The sequence below is a fragment of the Ursus americanus genome, chromosome 1 (genome assembly GCF_024610735.1).
Source record: "Ursus americanus isolate L20-20 chromosome 1, mUrsAme1.1.p, whole genome shotgun sequence".
NCBI lineage: Eukaryota > Metazoa > Chordata > Mammalia > Carnivora > Ursidae > Ursus > Ursus americanus.
Genome location: NC_142127.1, coordinates 53,240,001 through 53,262,805, shown reverse-complemented (window position 1 = coordinate 53,262,805; position 22,805 = coordinate 53,240,001). Strand labels below are relative to the sequence as shown.

Here is a 22,805-nt window from a genome sequence, read left to right as displayed (position 1 = left end):
AGGCTTGGGGCTCTCTGTGAGGTGCTCATTCCAGATCTAGGGCCTAGTCCTGCACTGAAAATAAATCACTGGACTTGGGGAAGGAATGTTCAACTCTTTGGCTGTCATACATCTCAGTAGGAGTTGGGGGGCGCTACTTCTCAGAAGGAGAGGGAAAAGAGGTAGGGATGGTAGAGGGAGCTGGGGGGGGGGTCGGTTTCACTGAGGGTAGACAGGACACCCCAGCACATGCAAAACAACTCCATGTGGCATCCCGAACCCCAGCCTCCACAAAGCAAGCCCAGCAGGGCCCAGGGCTTTACAGGCTCCACTGAGGCAGGCCAGACATGGCCTCAGAAAAGGCACAGTGGCTGAGGCACAGAAAGGCCCCTGGTAGAGTTGTCTGGTGGTGAAGAGGGTGAAAGAGGGGTCTTCTCTCTACTTGGTCAACAGCAGCGACCAGGGGCTAAGGATTGGAGGGACCTCCTTCTTCACTCCCTGACTGATGGAGAAGCTTTCACCTCTCCCACTGGTGGCCCATTACCCTAATTCAAGAAAGACATGTCCACACCTCAAGAGGAAAGCCATATTTACAGTTGGAATGTGGGACACCCCTCTCCTCTCTCACTCCCTTCTCCCCCTGGATATTTCCCCCACCTCCTAGTGCAACCCAGCCTGAGAGCAGATTAGCAGCTGTCCTCTGCAGAGCTGAGTCCAGTTACAGAGTGCAGGGCTCTGGCCTAGACATATGTGAAGAGATAGGAGAAGTAGGAAAAATTTTACCAGTCCTATCTAGAGATTGCAGTTGGCTGTGGGGCCTCAGCCTCCCTGGAATCCATGGGAAGAAAGTATCCACACCATTCTGTCCAGCTGGAGGGGCCAGCCCAGCCCAAACTCCGAGGTGTCTTCGAATTTGTCCAGCCACACCATCCCTCCCCTCCCCTTTCCTCCCGAAGTCTGAATGTCTAGGGTGGCTTTTGTCCTCCCGAACCAGCCAGGGCAGACAGGAGGGGGGCGGTACCCTTTCTTTCTCCAGAGCCAAGTTTCTGGCTTTGCCACAAGGGGCTTTGGCTGCAAGGAGACAGAATTGTGCCTGCAGCCCTTTTCTACTCCTTCCTGAAGGACTTCCTAAATTTAATTCCAATCTGAGCTCTAGTGAGGTGCCTACTAAATTCAAAAAAGTCTGGAGAGAAGAGGAAAGGGAGTGTAGTTGGAGGCAGAAATCTAAGTACAAGGGTGCTACAGGGAACGTCCATGTAAATACCCCAGACAAGAGCTAGGACAGGTGACCGCAGGCCCCCACTCAGGAAGCCTGAAGGCCAAGGTTATACTTCAACTTCTGCAGGCCCCTCCCAGAGAGCTGGAATCGTAGAGGCCCAACTGGCCTGGTCTCCAAATCCTCTGCGGACGTCTGGGGCTGCAGACTGAACGGAAGGGTACTTAGGACCAGCGGAGAAGGAGCGAAAGGCAAAGCCCCTACTCCCAGCTCTTCCTTTACGCCAGGCCTCGGCTTTAAAAGGTAGGCCTGGCCAGCCGCGACCACGCGGGGGTCTAGTATAGCGCCAGCGCCTGCTCGCGCAGGACCACGCGCTTCTTTTTCATACGCCGATTCTGGAACCAAATTTTGACCTGCTGGTCGCTGAGGTTCAGCCTGTTGGACAATTCCTTGCGCTTCTGGCGGTTGATGAATTCGTTAAGGAGAAATTCGTTCTCCAGCTCCGCAATCTGCTGCTTGGTGTAGGGTTTCCGCTTCTTGCGGGTTCTCCCTGGGGCCGCCCCCCACGGTAGGCCTGCAACACAGCCCCAACCCAAGTCAGCCCGGCAGGGCGCTCCTTGTAGTCTGCCCGCCCCCAGGGGCTCCCTCCCCCTACACACTCTCCCTTGCACCCCACCTCCCATCCCAGCCCAAACTGGCCCAGGGAGCATGGCCACCGTTTACCGTCGGGCAGCGAAGGTCGCAGGCAAGAGGCGACGCTTGCCGCCTGCACTGTCATGTTCAAGTTGAGCGGGACCTTGGCGTCGTCCTTGAAGCCGGCAGCGCAGGGGGTCCCCTCGAGCAGGGCTGCAGAGCCCGCTGCCGCACGGCCCATACCCGCGTAGTCGTACTTGGCGGCTTTGAGAGCAGCGGCCGCGGGGGCCAGGCTAGACTCGGGGACGAAGGGCGGCCGCGCACGGCCACGGTCCTCCGGCCCGGCAGCCACATCGGGCGCATAAAACTTGGCCTGCTCTTCGGGTCCGTCCTTGGCGCCCAGGGGCTGTAGGCCAAGCGGCCCGGAACCAGCCAGGTAGGGCTGCGAGAAGCTGCCGAAAGCGGTGGCACCGGCAGGCTGCGCTGGGGCGCAGGAGGCGGGCGTGGTGGCCCAGGGCAGCGCGCCTCGCGGGTATGAGATGGGGGGGAGCGCGGCCAACTGGCCGCCATTCGGCCGCAGGTTGGAGAAGTAGAAGGAGTCAGGCGACTGCAGATTCAGAAGCGAGCCCACATAGCCCGCTCTGTAGAGACTGCGCTCACACATCTCCAACAAAGGGCTTCGGCTGCGCTCGCAGCAGTATTTAGTTACAACCGGGAATAAGAGGACAGGCTCAGACGATTGGACGAAACTTTGCCTGCAGGTTCTTCAAAGCCGGTCATTTCAGCACCGCCTACATCCCCCGACCCGTTTCCCCCCCTTCAGGGTATTATGATAACACCCGCAATATTCGATGGCAGAGGACGAGGCTGGCAGGCAGAACCAAGGAACGCTGAGTGAAGGTGAAACCACTGGGAGTTTCTGGGCTCAGCTTCAGGAGCTGGGGACATTGGGTGCCTTTGCCTAAGTGTCCCTTGGGATCCTTCTTGGTCTTGATTAGCTTTGCACTCCCTTTATCCACTGGCTGCCTGGGCCAGGCTTGCTTCCACCGGCTTTAAGTTGTAGCTAAGGCCTTTTCCAGTACTCTGCACCTCTAGGCTTGCAGGGAGAGCCCACCGTATGGTGGGGCCACCAGCTCTGTCCCTAGGCCTGAGCAATGCTTCTCCTACGATGATGCCTCCCTGCCCTGTCCCTCTGGAGAGGATTCTGCACTAGTGGTCTAGCAGCGAAGACCCACACACTGCCTGAACCCGGCGCAGTCCAAGAAATGTGCTGATGGAGGAGAAATGCATCACAAACTCTGCCCAAGTTTGGCTCCCAGGAAGGTGGTTTCACACCAATTCTGGTGTGCTTCTCCATGGCCAAGCCCTCTGCTCCCAGGAAAGTTTCGGCCATCCAGGTCCATGAAGAATGCTGGCCGGGGAAGGGGCAGCTGCATTGGCCAATCGTGGCCAAAGGCTACATTCCTTTTATCGCCAGGAGTCACCTTGGCGACTGCATCGTGCCAACCAGAACTCCAAGCTTTTCAACTCCTCTGCAGCCGGCAGAGCAAGAGGAGCTCCCCCGATCTGGTGTGGAAGGACAGAAGAGCCAGAGTCATTCGGGGCCGGGAACAGCGGGGCACCCCGAGGCAGCAGGCTAGCGCGTTCCTCGGCTCAGCGCCTCCAAGGCGGCTGACGGGTTCGGGGTTCTGGCGAACAGGGATGCGGGCGGGGCAGCTCTGCCTCGCCGGGAGCAGTGTGGCAGCCCCCCTCTGCAGGCCCTCCGATTGAGTCTGGCCAGAGGGCTATGGGTCCTCCTCTCCTGCCTTGGTCCCAAGAACCCCAGCGACCTCGTGACTGGCGCCCGCCCCAACCTGCAGCCCGCCTCGCCGGTCCCCGAGCCAAGCTGGAATTGGTTAGACCGCCAGCTCCGGCACGGAGACCACACAGGCGCCGCCGGAGGGCAAGGCTGACCACCGCGCTGCGACTTTATTGTGTGAGTTATGGCGACCAATTGGGCGGCTCTGGGGAACGCCGTCGGTCTTCCTCCGGCTCTAGGGCGGGGGCAGGGGGTGGGGATGGGGTTGTCAGGGGCTCTTCAGGGTTCTGTCAGAGTTTCCTTAGGAGCTCAGACTTAGAGACAAGAACTCCACTCCCCGTCCTTGGGGGATTGGGGTGGTGTGGGCATAAGCTGCAACCTCGGTTCCTAAGGACTTGAGGGATCCAGGCTCTCATTTTGGGAAACTCTCCCTGTTTTCCAGGAGCTACAGCCTCCCCAGGCCCGAAGCTCCAGCTCCAGAGATCCCTGCAGTCTCGTCTCCTCCGGCCTCAGCACACAGCGATGCTCCGGTATTTCCAAGTCCAGGGGTGTCTTCTCCGGACCCTTAGGCAGCCGCACGGCTGCGGTTTACCCCGGGGGACTAAAGATATAAAGGGACTAAGTGAGAAACAGAAAGACTAGAACAACTAGACTCCGTCCATTTCTTGGCTCAGAATGGTGCCCCAGCCGCCCCACCTTATCTCCTGGGTTTATAATTTCCGAGGTCCAGCGAGCAAAGTTGTACGCTGGGAGCTGGGATCTGGAGACTGCGCGGCGGGGGCGGGGCGGGTTGGGGGAAGGGCAGGAGGCTTGGCTGGTGAGCTGGGGAATGGGAGAGGATTTGGCCGCGGAGCTAAACCGCGAGCTCTGCCAATGCCGCCGACCGCCCAGGAGATGGCGAGCGAGCTCCACGCCTGGCGACGCGCCGGCGCACGGTCAAGATCAACAGTGAAGGGCGGCACAGCCGGCCTGGGGTCGCCAGCCCGTGCGGTCACGGCCCGCTGCCAGGCTCCGCCAAGTGTCTCCGAAAGCCGGAGATCGTGGCAGCAAGGCTGGCCGGGACGGCGGAGTCAGAGGCACCCAGCAGGCTGCCAGACACGGGGAAGCGTCGCGGCCGCCTCTTTGGCAGTGCGTCCCGGCTGCAAAGCGTCCTTCGCCTCTTGACTCACGCGTAGACGCGCGGGCCTGGAGTCTCCACCAGCGGCGCTCGAAACCTGCCCGGTTTCGGAAGCGCTCTCCCTGCGGCCTCTCGGTTTCCACCCGAAGGAAAGGCCTCTCTCCGAAGCTCCCTTCGCCCTGGCTCCCCGCGGGCCTCTACCAGATCCTCTACTCCCTCCTCAATTCGGAATATAAAAGGAATGCATATAAATAGCAAAGTCTTCATCTGTTATTGATTTAGCCATCAATTCAAATTCCACCGGAGAGCATTCGAGCAGTTTTAATCTTCAGCAAACCCCCCATTTCTCTTAGGCGGGGGAAACTGACCGGCAAACTGCAGATGAAAGGAAAACCTCGAGGCAATCCTCCCATCCGACAGGAAACCTTAGAAATGGACCTGGGAATGGAGTGCGGCCCTGGAGTCTGGAATGTACAAAAAAGGAGGGAAAACGACGAAGGAAAAGAAGGGAAAACAGGCCCGTTTCACATGAAAGCACATCTTGTGAGGAAAACAGAGAAAATGTTAGAAACTCTTCCTGACAGAGGAAGGTCGGGGTCGATGTGTCCCCATTTTCAGGGGTTATTTCTTCTCCAATTTGAATCGTAGTCCGTTCTCTCTCTCGCTCTCTGTCCCTCTCTCTCTCTCTCTGTCTCTCTCTCTGTCAGTTAAAACGAAGTCGGCGGCCCACAGTCAACCATCGGTGCAAGATACGAAATAAACCAAGCTGGGCCAGAGAAAACGAAAGTAGCTTTGGTCCTTGGGTCTCTGCGCTTTCTCTGGCAGATCCATAAGGGAGCTCTCCCGCCAGAAGAGTTTACATATTGTGGGAGGTTTGAAACATGTGTATTTAACTTACATACCAAAAAGTTAGCAACCACTAAATTGATTTGTGTCCAGGCGCTAACAACGATGAGGCACCCGTTCCTCAGCGGCCATTTCCCCGAGTGGCAAAAAGGCCTCAAAAAGAAAGTTCATAGTGCTTAAAAACTGCAACCAGAGGTTTAGGGTGTATAATTATGGTTTCAGTCCTCAAATGCTGTTTGGAGGCTGCTCGGAGAAGGCGATAAGAGATCAGCTTGAAATGTTTCTTTTTCAATTCCCAAATATGGATGTGTCTAATTGCAAGACCTTCCAAGAGTAGATATTTATAACAGCCTTTCTAGGAAGAACACCTTCAAGTGAGCACAATTTCCTATACCCAGACACCAACATACATAATGATTTTAAAAAATAAAACTATTTGAATAAAGTGATAATATTGAAAGAGAAGTAAAATTTTTATTGGAGACTTTTTTTTTTTTTGGTCTGGTAAAAAATATCATTTTAGACGCCACAAATTATATTCTCATTTAAAGACATCACTACTTATGTTAAAGCCACAGGGAAAAGGGTGGAGGGGGCAGCGGAAATGGATGTTTCAGAGAGTAGAACTGGGGTTGAGTTTCCTTCATCTATAGGGAACATCGTAATCTTCAAGACAACAAGATTTTAAAATAAATAAGAACACAAGAGGTAATACAAGCTTGGAAAAAGAAAACAAATATATAAAGACACAGAAGAGACAAGAGAGTTCTGTTTATTTGCATCTCCCTAGGAATAAAAAAGTGATTTTTAAATGCCTGAAGCACTGCACACATATCCCAGCTCACAGACATTGCATCTACAAAAATAATCTCAGTTGTATAAATACGCAGCACTTTAAAAGTAGTTATTTGTCATCACTTTCAGAAACATCTTTTTTTAAAAATCTTGAACTGTAGAGCTCCACATTTTTCATATTTGTTAGGTGTTCTAAAACTCCACGAGAGGCTTAATACATTTGTTCAGACAGTCAAGTTCTTCATTGGGTTCTGGGTAAAAGTTCCCACCCATGTCCACATTGATTCAGTCTCTTTCAGGGGACTGAGGAGATCACCTTATTTCTAGTCCCACAGACCCAAGGTCAAGGAGAAGGTGTGCATATACACCATCCACGGATCACTCTCACAACTGCAGCCATTGAAATATCTGCATCTAGATCTGGGGAAATGAAGGCATCCATGAGGACACATTATTTTCAAATTAAAGATTATAAAAGCACAAATCGACAAGGTATACTAAAAACATATAACTACAACAGCAAATGAAAGACCCGAAGTGGGAAGGATTGTCTTCATTCCAATATCGATACAAACCCTATTTAATAAGGTAGCTGCTTTTAAAGCCATCACAGTACCTCCAGCCGCCTGTTTTTAGACTTTCCCAGTGACCCTAGAGCACGGCCTGCCCAGAGCTGTTTCCACTTGCCTCAGGGTGACTGCTGAGAGCTAATGATTAAATTGCCCAATCACAGGATATGAATGACTGCAAATCGTTCTACCCTAATAGATTATGAAGATAATCAGTGCTGGAAACAGGCACATTAAGTGATTTAAGAAAATAAAACACTAAAATCATAATGGCACTTCTGAAATTCTTTGGGGGGGCATTATTAAAAAAATACTTCAAGTCCTTTATACTGGCCTGGAGGGAGAAACAGAACATTAAAAACATCATAAAAAACCTAGACAAGAACAAAATCAATAATAAACAAGTAAGAAACAGAACTACAGAGTCGGGTAGGGCAGCAAAAGGTTTTAGAGCCAGATAAGGGGAAGAGAGAAAAACAATTCACAAAATTTGCCATCATTGGCAGGGAGATGGGGGAAATTAAATACATATTCAAGTCTTTCCAAAGGCCTTTTGGAGACAACTGAAAGCATTTAAACTCTTCTTTGGCCAATCTGGTCCACATCAGGAGACAGTGTCTTTAAGCTTGGAGACGATTTTCTTGTCTTTCACTCTTCGGTTCTGAAACCAAATGGTCACTTGTCTCTCAGATAGGTTCGTGGCAGCCGAAATCCGCCGCCGCTTGTCCTTGTTAATGAACTTGTTAATGGCATACTCGTTCTCCAGTTCTTTGAGCTGCAGTTTGGTGTAGGGCACCCTCTTCTTCCTCCCCCGACGGTAGACACACATGTCTGGCTGATTTAGAGCCACATCCCCTGGTATAAAAAACAGCAAAAAAAAAATTAGACCAGGGTTTCTGGAGCACCACCGGGGGCTGTGTGTGTATGTTTGGAAGGGGTATGCGGAATAAAGAAAACCAGGTTGTTTGCATTTTATTAGTATTTACACAGACATATTATTTAGACATTATTAAAGAAAGATTATTTACACTTCAAAGTGAAGGCCATTTGATGGATCATCATGGTTTCTCAAACCAGCATCTTAACAAGGCTTCAATTTTATGGCATGGTTATTGGGGACAGTTATAAGGATAGTTTCTGCAAATGCTGGTTGCACACATACAAACATACGAAAGACTTAAAAAAATCCAGGTTTTTTTTGTTCAAACTTTGATTTCTTGTGTTCCTGTGTTTGGAGTTTGTGAGCTCTTAGAAGTTTTAGTGGTGACCCTGGGGCAGTCATATCCTTCAAAAGTGGGACCCAACTCTGTGACACTTCTTCGGGGAGGAGGGGCCAAGGCCTGAGCAAAGGGCACGCAAAGACCCTCAGCTGTGGGAGAAAAACAGGCTTATGCCCCCACACAAGAAGAAAAGGGTTGTGAGAGGGGCAGTTTAAATCAAAGGAGAAATTTACAAATTTCAGGCAAACTACAGGAGCTGTTCCATCAGGTTAACCCTGCCTGGGCGAGGAGGACAGCGCAGCTCCCAAGTAGGGACCTACACTCCTAGTGCTTTCTTTCCGTTCTCTGTCTCTTCCCTCCCCCCACTCCCTCCTTCCTGACCTCCCCGTTCCCACCCCACCCCCACACCGCTCCTACCTGGAAAAGATGATTTCCAAAAATGGGAGCCCTGTGGCTGGTCCTTGGCGCAGTACACCTGGCTGTTCCACCCGTTGGCCAGCGTCCAGGACTGGTAGCCCTCCATGGAGATGTACGCCTCATGCCGAGGCTCCCCGGAACCGAAGGTAGACACCATGTCGATGTACCCAGGCACGTGCTGGTAGGGGCTCGTGTAGCCCTGGTAGAAAGACACCTCCTTGGCTCTCGCGGGCACCTCGTTGGCCGGTACGCTGCTGCTTGCCAGGCCCGACACGTCCATGTACTTCTCCACCGGGAAGCCTCCCAGCGAGGCGTGCGGCGACGACTTGAGAGCGTTTTGCTGTAAGCCCACGCCGTGTGACATGCGGCAGCTATAGTAGCCGTTGCCGAAGTGGTAGCCGTAGCCCAGAGCTGGGGCGCCCGGAGGCGCTGCAGCGGCCGCGCCGGGCGCCGGACACTCTTTGGCGGAGGGAGCCTCCGGACGCGCTGCGACCACAGCCGAAGATGACGACGACGAGGCGGAGCCCGCACGCTCAGAGGTCCCGGGGTATGCGAAGCCCGAGGCTGCCGCCGCCGCCGCAGCCGCCGCCGCCGCCGCCGCCGCCGCACGCCCGGAGTGTGTCCCGGCGAACACTGGCGCCGAGAGGAAGCCGCGACACTGGCCCGGCGCCGCCGCCGCCGCCACAGAGGAGGAGGAGGAGGAGGCTGGAGCCGCCCCGGCGGCCCCACCGTCCGCCCGCAGCCCGTCCATGTCCCAGCTCCCGCCGCGGCTCATGGCCCGGCCCGTCCCGGCCCCGGCCCTGGCCCTGGCCCCGCGCAGGACACCATGGCGCAGCGCGCTTCCTCCCTCCTCTCCTTTCTCTCTCGTTCTCTCGCTCCCGCCCTCTTCCTCTCGCCCTCTCTCCCTCTGCGAGCCTCCCGCCTCCCGCCCGCCCTCCAACAGGTTAGCTCATCGCGGGACGTTTATAAAAACGAAGTTCAGGTTGGGAGGGGGCCTGGGCCGGTCGGGGGGCCTCCTCCCTCCCCGAGGGCTCCCGCTCGGGGCCGCGCCATTGGCTGCGCGGGGCCACGTGGGGGTGGGGGCGCGGGAGAGCCTGGCTCCTGGCCCGGGCCCCGCTGGACCCACCCACCCCGGCCCCTACCCCTTCCCAGCCCCTAGCGCAGCCCACCGCCCCTTCCCGCCCTCCCCCGGACCCAAGCGTTTGCGCCGAAGCCAACCCCCACGAGCTGATTGCGCGACCGCCCATCCTAGGCCCTGTCTGCGACTGAGACGGGCGCCGAGGCCTGCGCCTTGTTTCGGCCACGGCTGTTTTTGCCACCTCTCCTCGGATCCCCGAGCGGCACAACTAAACCAAGGCGAAGGACAGAGATGGTCAGAATGATCTGAAAACAGACTGATTTTGGATCCTGTTGCTTAATCCCTTGGATTAGTTGACCTTATTTTCCCTACCTTGAACACTGCTACGGGGCAAAAGCATTTCACACAGGTTGTCATACGGGATCCTCCGAATTAAGACCAACTGGAACAAACCCTCCCTACACACACACACACACACACACACACACACACACACACACACACACACACACACACACACACCGTCCACCAGGAAAATGCCCATGAAGCATCCTCGGAGCCGGGACAGAGACTTACAAGTAAGTCAAGTAGAAGAAAAGACTCCGCCATGGAGCGGCGAACCTGACGATCTGCCCCCGCGAGAAAACTCCTGATGGCTGGTCCACACTATTCGTCTCTACACGCGGGCCATCCGGGAGTCGCCTCCCGTACTGGGCTCCCCAACCCCGGCGCAGATTCCCCTGGCCAGCAGAAAGACCCTGTGGAGGGCACCTGGAGAAAGCTACTCTGCTGCCCTCCACGAAACTTCTGCGCCTCCCCTGCAGCCCAACTGCCTCTTGCATTTTGCAGCCACCACCCACCCCCGCCCATTACTCACACCAATTAATTGAAAACTTCACTTTCCCAGGGACCTTTGTTTCGCTTTCTTTTCCAAGCTGCCAACTGCAGAGAACTGAGAGGGGCAAATTAAGAGGGTGTGTGTGTTTTTTTTCCCCCAAGCAAAGTTGGGGCTCCAGATAGGAGCAGCCCGGAGCAACTGGGTCTGGCCTCCAGGGGATAGAGTGGGCTCTTGGTGTCAAGCATCACAACTCTGACTCGATTCATCCCTTTGTGCCGTTTCTCAGCCACAGAGCCCCAGCCCCCCACCCATCTTAGCCATAGGTGGGGAGCTGGTGTGTGTCCTGCGGTAAATTTAAGGCTCAACCTTAGAAGCAACATTCCATCTGAGCAGTCGACGGTGCTGGGGTGGGTGGGTGCAGGAGCCCTCAGAGCGAGCCTATTTGGTTCTGTAGCATCAACTCCCCAGCCCAGCCCATCTCCAAGAAAATCGCTCCCCTGAGCTTGTGATTTGTGAAGTCGGCTTGTCACCCAGTCCTGGCATTCCTGGACCTAAGACGTGACTGGATGGGGCAAGTAAAAAAGCCGAGGAGGCCCTCCTGGGCCTGGCCTGGCATTGCAGGGTGGGCTGCTGGTGTCGGGAGTGTTGACACGCAAAACCCAGTAACCATAAAAGGCTCAAATAAAGGAGAAAGTTATGAGAGGGTTGCTGGAAAGGAAAAGCAGGGGAATTTGACCTTTTTGAAGTCCTAGATGTGTTCATGATCAAATTTGAGTCAGAGGGGCTTGAGCCTTTGCAGAAAATCATAGAGAAGTTTGCTGGTGAGAACAGTTTTGGCTACTTGAAAGATGGAGGCAAAAGTTGGTAACGGAAGATGAATCGGCATTTTAAAAACACCAGCTGGGACCAGGTGACAGAGTTGCTGATTTTTTTTGGAAGAGTTTGGCTGGGTCCTCTTCACCTAACAATTTTGGTACCAAATGGGTCATGGAATGCCACCCCAAAACACTCCTATTTTTCCTTTGTCTCCCTTGCTTTTTCTCAGAGAGGGAAAACGCATCGTTAAACATTTTCCCCCGTGACCTCAAAAAGCAAATTTGTTGAAATAATTTCTAAGACGTAACTGGAACAAATGGACTTTTAGTCTTTTAACACTAAGAGACCTCTGTGCCCTATTCTAACTGATAAATACATTCTACTAGCTGATTATATGCCAAAAGATGAAGACAATGAAATTAAGCTAGGAAGGAAGAATTTGTCAAGTTTTGCCAAGTTGAGACAGCCCTTCAATTTTGGCTTAATTGTCCATGCAGCAAATTAAGTTGTGCAGGACTGGGAGGAAAGTTGAATTAATGCTCTAGTTGAAAGACACTTCTCAATGATGGCCCTGCCTCCAGTTGCCCTGCGGGACTCTCACAGGACTTGGGGTTTCTCTGTCCATCCTAGAGAATGTTCAGAGACGAGGGAGGTTATGAACAATAAGGAGCATTGCTTCTCGCTATCCTGCCTCTCCTGCCGCTGAACCTGCTTCCAGTACAGCCTTCAAGGTCCTGGCCCTGGGGGAGGGAATTCCCCTTAGGAAAGAGGCTCAGACTGGACCTTATGAAGGCCCTTAAACCCTGCACCCCAGGGCAGCTGCTGCGATTGGATCATAGCACTGTGGCTGAGTACCAGGCAAAGTCAGGGCTGCTCTGTTTATGAACTAATAAGACACATAGTTTACAAGCCAGGGGTGGTAGGTAGTGGAGGAATTTTGAGGCTGAATTTGCGGAAACATTTCATTTAGTTTGTGTACCCTGTGTCCGAGTTGATTTTAGGTTTAAACTCAACGGGAATAATTTTCTTCGAGTGGTCAGGAGCACAGACTGAACCCTGTGTATGTGTGTGGGTATATTACGTTGGGGCTTTAACAACAGACATAATCTTTGTTAAATGAAAATCTTTTGCAACCAGACAGAAATGTCTTTTTGGTTTTCAGAAATGTCTCCAAACACTGATGTGTTATTCAGTGAAACCAGTTTTGTCACATTTCCTGATTTGGGCGAGAAACCCCATTGCCCAAAGTCCTATTCAAAAGGGGCTGGGCAGGGAGAGGGAGAGAGGGAGAGAGAGATCAGCTCTCCCTCTTTTCCCATCACTCGCTCTCCTCCCTCTCCATAGGCACCCTTTCTGGGAATCAGTAATGTTCTGAAAATCACATCCTCTCTTGTCGTCCTTGTAGATGGTCTTTCAAATCATGTCCCTGTCCTGGGTTGGAGAATGGGTGGATGAAGTCTGAGATTTAGATTTGTTGAAGAACACAAGTTCCTCTGCTTGCCAAAACAGCAAAGAGCTCAATTAACCACAGAATCAGTGGCGGTTACTGCCAGAGAACAATTACCAACTCCTATCAGAGTGGGGTGCTGGGAATTCCTTTGAAAGTGTGTTCCTTGATGGCCACACCAGGAAGTGCAGGACACCCTCCTAATTAACTTGTAAGAAGCCAAAGATGAAGTGTAGAAATAAAGTCTTTATTCCAGAGTAAAGCCTTAAATCCAGCGGGGCTGGCTGGACAGTGTTGTTTTAACCAAATCTGTGCCCTGCCAACTTTGAAGCTAATTTTCCCTCTGTAGGCAATACCCAGTTTCATTCAGGTTGGAAATATATTTTTTAAAAATTAAAAACAACAAACCTAGGGTAAAGAAAGTGGTCTCTAGCAAAAGCCAGACAGTGGAATCCTCAGTTTAGGCACTTTCTATATCTCAGATGTATTCCATTTGAATTTGATGAACACAATTAGGCTTTATTAAATGTAAATTGTTTGCAACAACAACGAAACACTCTCTAAACCCAAAGTGCTATTTGGCGAACCTAGGTTTGCCTCCCACAGTGCAGCGGGCCCTTGTTTGGGATGGAGAGAACTCCAGTCCTGGTGGGAATTAAACACAGCAAGTCTTCCCTCTTAGAGAAGCACTAATCTCACTGAGATGGGGAGGCTGGAAGGTGGGCCCAGAGCTGGAGGACATCAGTAACTTGTTGCCCCCTCCCCACCGAAAAACAAAAGCTGGGACTGCAAACAATTTTCTGCTGTTTTGTTCAGGGTTTCAAGGTGTAGGTTTGTCCTTGTTATACACTTCTCTAGTAATGTCATTGTTAACTGAAGTCCAGAAAGTGCTCACTCTGCTGGCCTTTGGAAATGAAAAAAAGTAAATGTTCCTCCTTCTCCCCACCTTCTCTCTCTCCCTCTCCATCTCTCTGTCTCTCTCCATTCCGCAGAGCCCTTGGTCTCTATGAGGAATCCACGTGTGGACACGTGGATGAAGGGATGAAGGCTTGAGAAATGCTTAACCACGAAGGTGGCCGGGGGTGGGGGGGATGGAGGGCGGGGGGGGGCGGGGCGCGAAGGGAGTGAGGTTGAGAGGCAAGTGGTCAGTCTTAGCTTCCCGGCTGGGCAGCGCGCAGTTCCTCAGGCCTGGCGCTAGATGTCCCTGCAAGTTTTCCTGTCGCGTCTGAAGGCGCACAAGCTTCAGGCAGGCAGTGGGTCTGGGTAGCCCCAGAGCCCAGAGACAAAGTACCCCCCCCCCCCCAATCCGGGGCCGTCCCTAGTAGGGTGCGCAACTGTAGCGGGAAGGAGGAGAACTAGAAGCAGCCAGAGGGACTAAGAGACAGCGCGAGGACCGCCAGCCTAGGGATGGCCGCAAAAAGATGCCAGGAGGGAGTCAGGCCTGAGTCGCCAAAGCGGCGGCTCCTTCCCTTATAAACCGAAACCTCCAAGCCGTAAGCCGTGCGGACTGCATTTATCCTAAAGAAAATGTACCAGAGGTTCGAAGCCCAGGCTTTAGCGGTTCTGCTGTCCCACTACATCCAGGCGGCCCCAGTCCTCGAGCGAGCTTGCATCCGGATGCGGGCCCGCGCGGGTTTTGGGCCCGCTTGGCCAGGAGCCGACCGCGCGGAAGACCGCAGCCAGGCCCGGGCGGACGCGGGGTTCCGTTACAACTCCAGGTTCACCCGCGCCCCTCCCCTCGGGCAGCCTGGACACATTTTTATTACCTTCAGTCCAAGGCCAAAAGTGTTTACCACTTCACCTCGGAGGACCCGCTGCTGCTCAAGAAACAAATATTTAGTCTGGAGGCCTAACCAAATAAATACAATACAATACAATACAATACAATACAATACAATACAATACAATAAAATAAAATAAAATAAAATAAAATAAAATATCGGACCTCTTTTATGTAATTCCTTCTTTCGACCTAAAAGTGCTTTTCAGTCCATTTGGAGAAAGTCCTTCCCACACCCTCACCCCCAATGCACTTAAAATTTTTGCCAAACCACGGGGGCATGGGCTGGATTCTTGTCTTGTTCTATTGAGTGAGTCCTGTGCTTTGGTAGTGGGTAGGAGGTCTCGATCTGGCCCAGAGGTAGCTACGCTAAACACTGGGGGCATCTGACAGGCCCGTTCTCAGTTTCAGCCTCCACAGTTTGGGAGAGGTACAAGGTTTGGGTATTTCATTAATAAACATCAACAGAACTGTTTGTTAATCTCTCTACCCTCCATAAGGATTCAATGTTTTTGAGGTAGGCCTGTATTTAAAGAAGACATATGCAAAATAAAAAAAAATCAACCAAAAATGCTTCCCCAAAGCTTTTAAATACCTTATAACTTGAATATTTTCAGAGGTAGGTTTAAATCAGCAAGTCCTTCAACCTCTCTGTGTGGAAGGAGTCCGCCTCTGTAAAAGGGATAATAGAATCCATCTCTAGAGTTGCTTCAGCTTTAGAGGTTATAATATATGTAAAAAGCACTTGTAATTTTAAAGTAAAAGCTAAATAGAAGTTGGCCAATATTACTATACTAGTAGGCGTGGAATCTAAAATAAATTAAGGAAATTAAATATTGTAATGGGATGTTCACTGTCTCCCGTGAAATATTGTCAGCTAAACGCAGTTCAGTGAAAAATTATACCTCTTTTACTGTGAGTAGTTTCCCTGACATGATCTCCAATGTACCTTTTATAATAAACTTGCTAGCATACGAAATACTAGTGTTATTTAAAAGGTGTAAAATAGTTTTCAAAACCACTGATGAATAAAGGTATCGCCTAGAAATGGTGTTTTACCTTTTCAACAGACTGAGGTCCGGGTTTGCGTAGGCTTTGGGACCAGAGGCGTGAGGTCCCAGAGGAAGGGAACAAGCATTGAGTGAAGGAGAAAGGGGTTGCCATCCGTACCCCAGCCCCCAGCGGCGGCTTCTGCGATTGAAAGTAGCTCACAGCTGCCGAAACCGCGAATAAAACAGACGGGGGCGCCAAACGACAGCAATAAAGGCATCAGTGACTTCCGCCTGGGTCGCGCCTCGACCGATCCCCCCCGCTCCCCCGCCAGGGCCCTGGCCACCCACGGACCTGAGCCTGGACCCAAGTGTCCCATTCAGTTCCCTAAGCAAGTGGGACGGGGGGACTGGGCGGGGGGAGTACCCTTCCCAGGTTTCTGGGACAGCGACTCCTCTTCGCCGACGACCCTACCAGGGGTGGTAGAGCTGGGGACCTAGACTGTGGAGCTAAGAGGGAGAGGTGGGAGCACCCGCAAGGCTAATCTTTGACCACGTTAATGGCCAGAAAGCCGCCTCGGGGAGGGAACTTAGTGCTCGGAGTCGAGTGGCCTCTGGGACAGGGTGGGAGGCGGACGCTGGGGCAGGTCCTCTTCTGGGTTCCCGAAACTCACTCCGCGTCCCCCCTCTCACCTTTCCAGCCACCGCGTGCCTATCCAGCTTTGCATTTCTCACCTTGGGGGAGAATTCCGTTTATTACCTAAAGAGGTGGAATTGATTTTCTAAGCAAAGCTCAAGTTGTTGAAATAAGTTGGCGCCGAGGGGAACAGGAGAGAAACTTTTGGCATTGACTATGTGTATAAATGTATATAAATATACCTAACACCTCGTGTCTCCTTACATTCCTGACGCGCCCCCAACGGGTTCAAGGTTAAAAGGAAAGCGCCAACGGAGAGATGGGCAAATAGATTCTGGGTTTGCCCCTAACACACCCCAACGTGCTGGGTGTGGCGGCAGGGAGAAAGGGGGGGGCTGGGTTGGGGTCTGAGTGGGCGCTGAGGGGAGGATGCAGGACCCGCGCCCAGAGCCCAGATTGCCAGGGTCTCTCGGCCGCTTCGGAAGCTCGCAGGCCGACCTCTGAGTCCTGTCCCTATCTTCTCGTGTCCCCGCCTGTGGCCGCGGATCTCTCCTCTTTTGCTGCTGGCTGGCGGACCCGCACAGTGCATTGGGGGTCCGGACAGGGTGGGGCGCAAGCGCGGGAGGAGACGTGCAAAGGCCTTGAGTGAAGATTGATCTTCGTTAAAATGGTTGCCACCGGCGTCATTATGACCATCAAAGTTATCGCCAAGAGGCTCAGCCGCCAAACTCAGGCCGCAAGAAGCAGCAGCAAGGCTGATCCGAGATTCTCCGCGCCCAGACTCAGCACCCGGCATACTCAGGGCCACAGGTAAGAGGTTGGGTTGGGGGAGGAGAGGAAAGAGAGAAGAATAGCAGAGTGGAGAAGGGAGGACAGCGGGTGGAAGGGGAAGGAGGCTAAGTCCCTTCTTTCCTCCTTTGACCTAGAAATTCGGCAACTTTGCCACAAATAATTGGATTTGAGGAGGGAGGGGGAAAGCTGGCAACGTAAAAAGTGGATCTGGGGCAGCCCATATGGCGTTGTAAATCGCGACTGTGTTTAAAGTTAGCTGTCGAATTCTACTATGAAATCGTCCAGCCGAGTTCATTTCCCCCAGGGAAAATGCGTAGGCGAGAAGCCTATCCATCAGCAGGGTTATAAAAGTAAAAAACCCAGGACTTCAAGTTCAGAACTCACTCTGCAAACGGTGTTAAAAAAATCAGAGAGGACCTAATGATTTCCGTTTGGAGGCGCGGGGCCAACGCACCTCCCCAGCCACGTAGCACTAAAGTGCTTTCAAAACTCTACGATATTTCCTTTCCCTTTCTCTCTCTCTCTCTCTCTCTCTCTCTCTCAGCTGGGGTGGGAGGAGAGCAGCCAGGCTGAGGCGAAGAAGTGGGGAGAGAGAAAACTCGGCGTCCTATTTGTTAAATAAAATACATATTTGGTTCTGAAATTCAAAAGATAAGTAATCCAGACAGGAGCGCAAGGTCTCCTTACCCAACTCTTCCTACATCCTCCCTCTTGTCCCCTCCCTTACCCCCTCCCGCTTGTAAATGTTAAAAAAAAAAAAAAAAACCACCTTCCCGACGATCTACTCTGGAAAATCAAAGCATTATCTATTATTTAACATGTATCTATGTCCGAGGAAAAATGAGGAAGGCGCTGCATGATTAGGACCTAAGGGGCAACCCAGCAAACTGAGAGCGTAATGATGCCCCTAAATGAAGGGGGAAATGTGCCGCGGCGCGCTCTATTAATCAGACTGTCAATTTCACCCCCGAGGCCAAACCCCCGGGCGAACAGAACCGGCTCTGAGCGGGCAAAGGACCGGAGCCTTCCTCCTCACTTCTTGTCTCTTCTCGCCTCCTACCTGGATCTATTTGTCTGCTCCGAAGCCGCCTTCATTACCCACTGACAAGAGCGTGTATTTATTTGCTTATAAACCTGTTACAATAAATGATTATTCGAACGGCGTCATTCGTACCTTAATGACGAGCGAGCGCTACTTTTTGATGAATGACATCTCGGGCTCGGAAGGATGTATGGGTCATTTTGACCAGTCATTCCCTCGCTCTGGCATCCCACAGTTTTTCCGCCTCCCTCCAAAAGAGATAATAATATTTAGAGGCGCTCGCTGGGGCTGAATGAGAATTAGCCCTAGGCGCAGCCCATCATTAGGACGGGACAGCGGGCCACTGTGACATTTTTTAGAAAGCTGAGATGATGGAAAGAATAAGAAAAGAGATGATTCTGATGGAGAGGGGGCTGCACAGCCCCACGGCCGGCAAGCGGTTCTCCAATTTGTCCGATTCGGCTGGCAATGCTGTGCTCGAGGCCCTGGAAAATTCGCAGCACCCGGCTCGCCTCAGCCCGCGCCTGCCGTCCGCCCCTCTGCACGGCGCTCTGGGAGACCTCCCTGCCAAGGGCAAATTCGAAATAGACACTTTGTTCAACCTGCAGCACCCGGGCAGCGAAAGCACCGTCTCCTCCGAAATCGCCTCCGCCGCCGAAGGCCGTAAAAAGCCGGGTCATTATTCAGAGGCGGCCGCCGAGGCGGACATGAGCAGCGACGTGGAGGTGGGCTGCTCCGCGCTGCGCTCCCCTGGCGGCCTTGCTGCCGCGCCGCTCAAGGAAAACAATGGCAAAGGTAACCGCGCCGCCCTTGCCGCGCTCTCTAGTCCCATCCTCCCCGTTCCTCCGCGGCTCCTGCTGGCCCTTCCTACTGCCTTTGCCCCTAACCGACCCTCTGCAAGCAAGCTGCACCCAGCGGGCTCGGGCGGGGGCGGGACGCATGCTGGGGACCCTGCACTCCTGCTTTGCTCCTTGAGCCTCCCAGCAAGGCACAGGCCTGGGGGGTGCCAGGCCTGCCCCCGCTGTCGCCCAAGTCCTAGAAAATGTTTCTGCGGGCTGGTCTGAAAGCCTGTGCGAGCTGACCGACCCCTAGCCAGCCGCTGAGTCGCGCTACGGGAAGGGTGCCCTGGTAGCTGCTCTGAACTCCGTTACCCCTGATTCCCCAAGGCCGAGTGGAGGGGGCATCCTGAGTAAGTCGGAGGGAGCGTCGCCGGGCGCCTCTGGGAGACCCGCTTGGGTCAGCGGGAGAAAAGAGCTGAAAAGTAGAGTCCACCCCCTAATGGTTCCGGTTTGAGCTGCTGCTGTCTTTCTCATCTTAAAAAAATATAGGTATTTTTTAACCAAACCCAAAAGACTATAAAAGAAAGGTTGGAAGCCCTACAGAAAGCTGCCCTGCCGTCTTCAGACCACGGGAAACCCAGAGCTTACCAAACTGAGCCCAGATATAGGCATTTTCCCTTGGCCAATTTTCCTCCTGAGTTGAAAATTTCCAATTATTAAGGAAAAAAAAAACCTTCCTAATTAAGTTCTTATTATTTGGTTATGAAGGGATCCCCAAACTTTATTGATTCCATTAGAGGCAGCAATTTGTAAGCGTGACAGACCCTATCAATTCAGGCAGCGTCTCGCTTTCCTCTCCCGGCTTCCCCCATCCGTGCTCAGCCCCAGCGCGGGGATCTCGGCCCTCCAGTGACTCTCGTACTGTCGGCCGTTTGTTTGCCAGGGTACGCGGAGAGCGGCTCTGCCGCGGGCACCACGACGTCTGCGTCGGGCTCTGGCCTTGGCAGCCTGCATGGAGGTGGCGGCAGCGGCGGCGGCGGGGGCGCGGCGCTGGGCGGCTCCGGCTCTGGCGCGGATCAGGTGCGGCGCTACCGCACGGCGTTCACCCGCGAACAGATCGCGCGCTTGGAGAAGGAGTTCTACAGGGAGAACTATGTGTCGCGGCCCCGCCGGTGTGAGCTGGCCGCCGCGCTCAACCTGCCCGAAACCACCATCAAGGTATTGATTCCAGCACGCGCCTTTTCTAGCCTCCCCGGGGGTGTCTGGGTTGACTTTTGTTTCTCCTTTCTCGTTCCTGGGTGGCCACATTTAGCTGAGGGCCTGAAAATCCGCGGGGTAGAGTCACCAAAGGAACTGGCATATTTATTTCTCAGCTGCCGAATCCGAAGGGTTGGCCGGCCTGGCTGACCTGGGAAGGCCCGGGAATGGCGGAGTCGGTGCGGGAAACGCTGGCCTCTGCTCGATTCTGCCCAGCGCCTGCTCAGGTGCCCCTAGCCCATGTCCGTGGCCCCACTTTTCCCTCCGCGGCAAAGCCGGCTGGTCTTTGTTCCTCTGGCACGAACCCTAGGTGAAACTTTTCATCTGCTCTTGATCTTGGAGATTTATTCCCCACATAAATCGTTACAACTTGGAGAAAAGAATACTGTATTTTGAAAATCGATTGGGTTGAGAAAGTAGTTTCCTAAACATTTTTCTCTTGGGCAGCAGGAAAAAAAGCAACCTTCTTGGGGGGGGGGAGGGGAGGGAGGATACAACGAAATTGTCCTTACTTCTATATCTCTAGGTGATTAATTTTATTAATCCGGGAGAGACAGCTGGGAGGTTGGGCGACTTGGCGAACACTTCACGGAGGATCCTACACTCTAGCAAAAGAAAAGAGTAAACTGCAATGGATAAGGGAGGTTGTGGAAGTCTCCCTTTGGTTTGATCGAGCTTTCTTTAATTTAGAGTTGTGACGAATGATGTCTTCATTAGACTGTGTTGGGAGGGGTAGAAAAGTCCCTTTCCCAGTTTAAGAGGATGTTGCTCCCGCCACTCATTTGAGGCAAACGATTCAAAAAAAAAATCATCCCTTCAATGTAAAAATCGGACGTGTGCCCTTGGGGCAGGTCCTTGAAGCTCAGAGGACTCAAGACCTCGAGCGGCGACCTTTTACAAAAGCTGCCGCGGTAGCCCCTCTTCAAAGGTGGCCTAGAATCCCGTGCAAATCCTGGGATTGAGAGAGGGGTGTTCAGCAAGACTGGACACCAATGGGTGGCGGGAAGGAGAGGAAAGGTTGCGCTGGGATCTTAAACGCAGCAAAAAGCAAGGGAGCAGGAGCCGAGGGCAGATTATTTTCGCTGAGGAAGGTGCGCCCACGGCTGTTCTCACTGTCGCCCTCACTACCAGCTGGTAGAGCAGAGGGGCCTCCAAGCTGGGCCCAATCGGAGGGGAGTAGTAGGTCAGGCCATTCGGAGGTCCGGGAAGGGTGGAGAGGTCCAGGGCGCGGGCTGAGGCCTCAGGGCACTCCCTAACTCGGGCCGCGGTGCGGCTCTCCCTTCAGGTGTGGTTCCAGAACCGGCGCATGAAGGACAAGCGGCAGCGCCTGGCTATGTCGTGGCCGCACCCGGCCGACCCCAGCTTCTACACCTACATGATGACGCACGCGGCCGCCACCGGAAGCCTGCCCTACCCCTTCCACTCGCACGTGCCTCTGCACTACTACCCGCATGTGGGTGTCACTGCAGCGGCCGCGGCCGCTGCGGCCTCGGGCGCCGCGGCCGCGGCCTCGTCGCCCTTCGCCACTTCCATCCGCCCGCTGGACACCTTCCGTGCCCTCTCGCACCCCTACTCGAGGCCGGAGCTGCTGTGCAGCTTCCGCCACCCGGGCCTCTACCAGACGCCTGCGGCCGCCGCGGGCCTCAACAGCGCGGCCTCGGCCGCGGCGGCTGCAGCAGCTGCAGCGGCTGCGGCCTCCTCTGCCGCGGCAGCCGGGGCGCCCCCCAGCGGCGGCTCCGCGCCCTGCTCGTGCCTCAGTTGCCACAGCAGTCAATCCGCCGCTGCGGCGGCAGCAGCAGCAGCCGCGGCCCTGGGCTCCCGGGGTGGTGGCGGGGGCGGCGGGGGCAGCGGCGGGGGCGGCGCGGGCGCCGCCGGGGGCTCGGACTTCGGCTGCAGCGCCACGGCGCCTCGCTCCGAGAGCGGCTTCCTGCCCTACTCAGCGGCTGTGCTTAGCAAGACCGCCGTGAGCCCGCCGGACCAGAGGGACGAGGCGCCGCTCACCAGATAACTACGTCGGCGCCGCCAGGGGGCTGTGCCCGCCACTCCGAGTGTGCCCGGGAGTCCCCTGAGCGCCCCCCGCGCCCTCCGTGCGCCCACGTGCCCTCTGCGCGCTGCCCGCTGCTAAAGCTGCCGCCAGGGGGCGCGCCGGCGCGGGAGGCCGAGGGGAAGCTGCCCCGACCGAATTGGGGGAAAAGAGCCCCGCGAAAAGCCGGCGGGTGTGCCCTCAAATTATTTCTATTTTTGTATTTGCTACCCAGCAGCTTCCTCGTGTTTCCCACCGCCCATGCCCCTTTTCCCGCCTCTGTCCGGAGCTCTTGGTCTTCCCGAAGACAATCCCCTGGCCCTCCAACTAGCCCTCTGGGGTATGGGGCCCTGGCTGTAAGCCCTCAGGCCCAGGTTGCTCTCCTGGACCACGTGGCCAGAAGCAACCGAGACCCACAACAAAGAGAGGGGAATGGTGTGCGCTAGTGCTTTGTGCAGGGGGGGAGTCACCCCCGAGGTTCCTGCTGCTGCTTTTTCTTCCATCCTTTCTTTTCTTGAAACGAGGGTGAGGGGAGGTGGCAATTTTTCTCTTAGCCTGAGCTTGTTAAGGGCCCTGTCCACGGAGAGCGGAAGAATGGAGGTCTGAGAAGGCCAGGAGGGCGGATGGAGAGCGCGCGCGGCCGCCGGCGTGTCTGTGAGATGGTTTACCGCGTGCGGGAGCGAGGCCGGCGGGGGCTGTGGCGGTCTTCCCCGGGAAGGGCAAAGCCGAAGCAGGAA

General features: G+C 54.1%; 3 protein-coding genes across 3 annotated transcripts; 1 reads left to right on the top strand and 2 right to left on the bottom strand.

Annotated features, from left to right (window-relative positions):
- Window positions 1-1,530: 1,530 nt before the first annotated feature.
- Window positions 1,531-2,492, bottom strand: HOXD12 (homeobox D12). The gene is made up of 2 exons (XM_045806145.2): window positions 1,919-2,492; window positions 1,531-1,769 (listed from the first exon to the last, which is right to left on the bottom strand). Exons 1-2 carry the CDS (start codon window positions 2,490-2,492, stop codon window positions 1,531-1,533), a joined length of 813 nt encoding a protein of 270 aa, XP_045662101.2.
- A 5,065-nt stretch (window positions 2,493-7,557) lies between these two features.
- Window positions 7,558-9,407, bottom strand: HOXD13 (homeobox D13). Its single transcript, XM_045806114.2, has 2 exons — window positions 8,591-9,407; window positions 7,558-7,808 (listed from the first exon to the last, which is right to left on the bottom strand). Exons 1-2 carry the CDS (start codon window positions 9,363-9,365, stop codon window positions 7,558-7,560), a joined length of 1,026 nt encoding a protein of 341 aa, XP_045662070.1. The 5' UTR covers window positions 9,366-9,407.
- An 8,970-nt stretch (window positions 9,408-18,377) lies between these two features.
- EVX2 (even-skipped homeobox 2) lies at window positions 18,378-22,053 on the top strand. Its single transcript, XM_045806146.2, has 3 exons — window positions 18,378-18,804; window positions 19,732-20,006; window positions 21,331-22,053. Exons 1-3 carry the CDS (start codon window positions 18,378-18,380, stop codon window positions 22,051-22,053), a joined length of 1,425 nt encoding a protein of 474 aa, XP_045662102.2.
- The last annotated feature ends 752 nt before the right edge of the window (window positions 22,054-22,805 follow it).

Coding starts and splice junctions, on each gene's coding strand:
- HOXD12 (XM_045806145.2), bottom strand. CDS start 2,492: ATGTGTGAGCGCAGTCTCTACAGAGCGGGCTATGTGGGCTCGCTTCTG. Junction 1,770..1,918: donor GCGACCTTCGCTGCCCGACG/GTAAACGGTGGC, acceptor GCTGTGTTGCAG/GCCTACCGTGGGGGGCGGCC.
- HOXD13 (XM_045806114.2), bottom strand. CDS start 9,365: ATGAGCCGCGGCGGGAGCTGGGACATGGACGGGCTGCGGGCGGACGGT. Junction 7,809..8,590: donor TTGGAAATCATCTTTTCCAG/GTAGGAGCGGTG, acceptor TTTTTATACCAG/GGGATGTGGCTCTAAATCAG.
- EVX2 (XM_045806146.2), top strand. CDS start 18,378: ATGATGGAAAGAATAAGAAAAGAGATGATTCTGATGGAGAGGGGGCTG. Junction 18,805..19,731: donor CAAGGAAAACAATGGCAAAG/GTAACCGCGCCG, acceptor TTTGTTTGCCAG/GGTACGCGGAGAGCGGCTCT. Junction 20,007..21,330: donor TGCCCGAAACCACCATCAAG/GTATTGATTCCA, acceptor CTCTCCCTTCAG/GTGTGGTTCCAGAACCGGCG.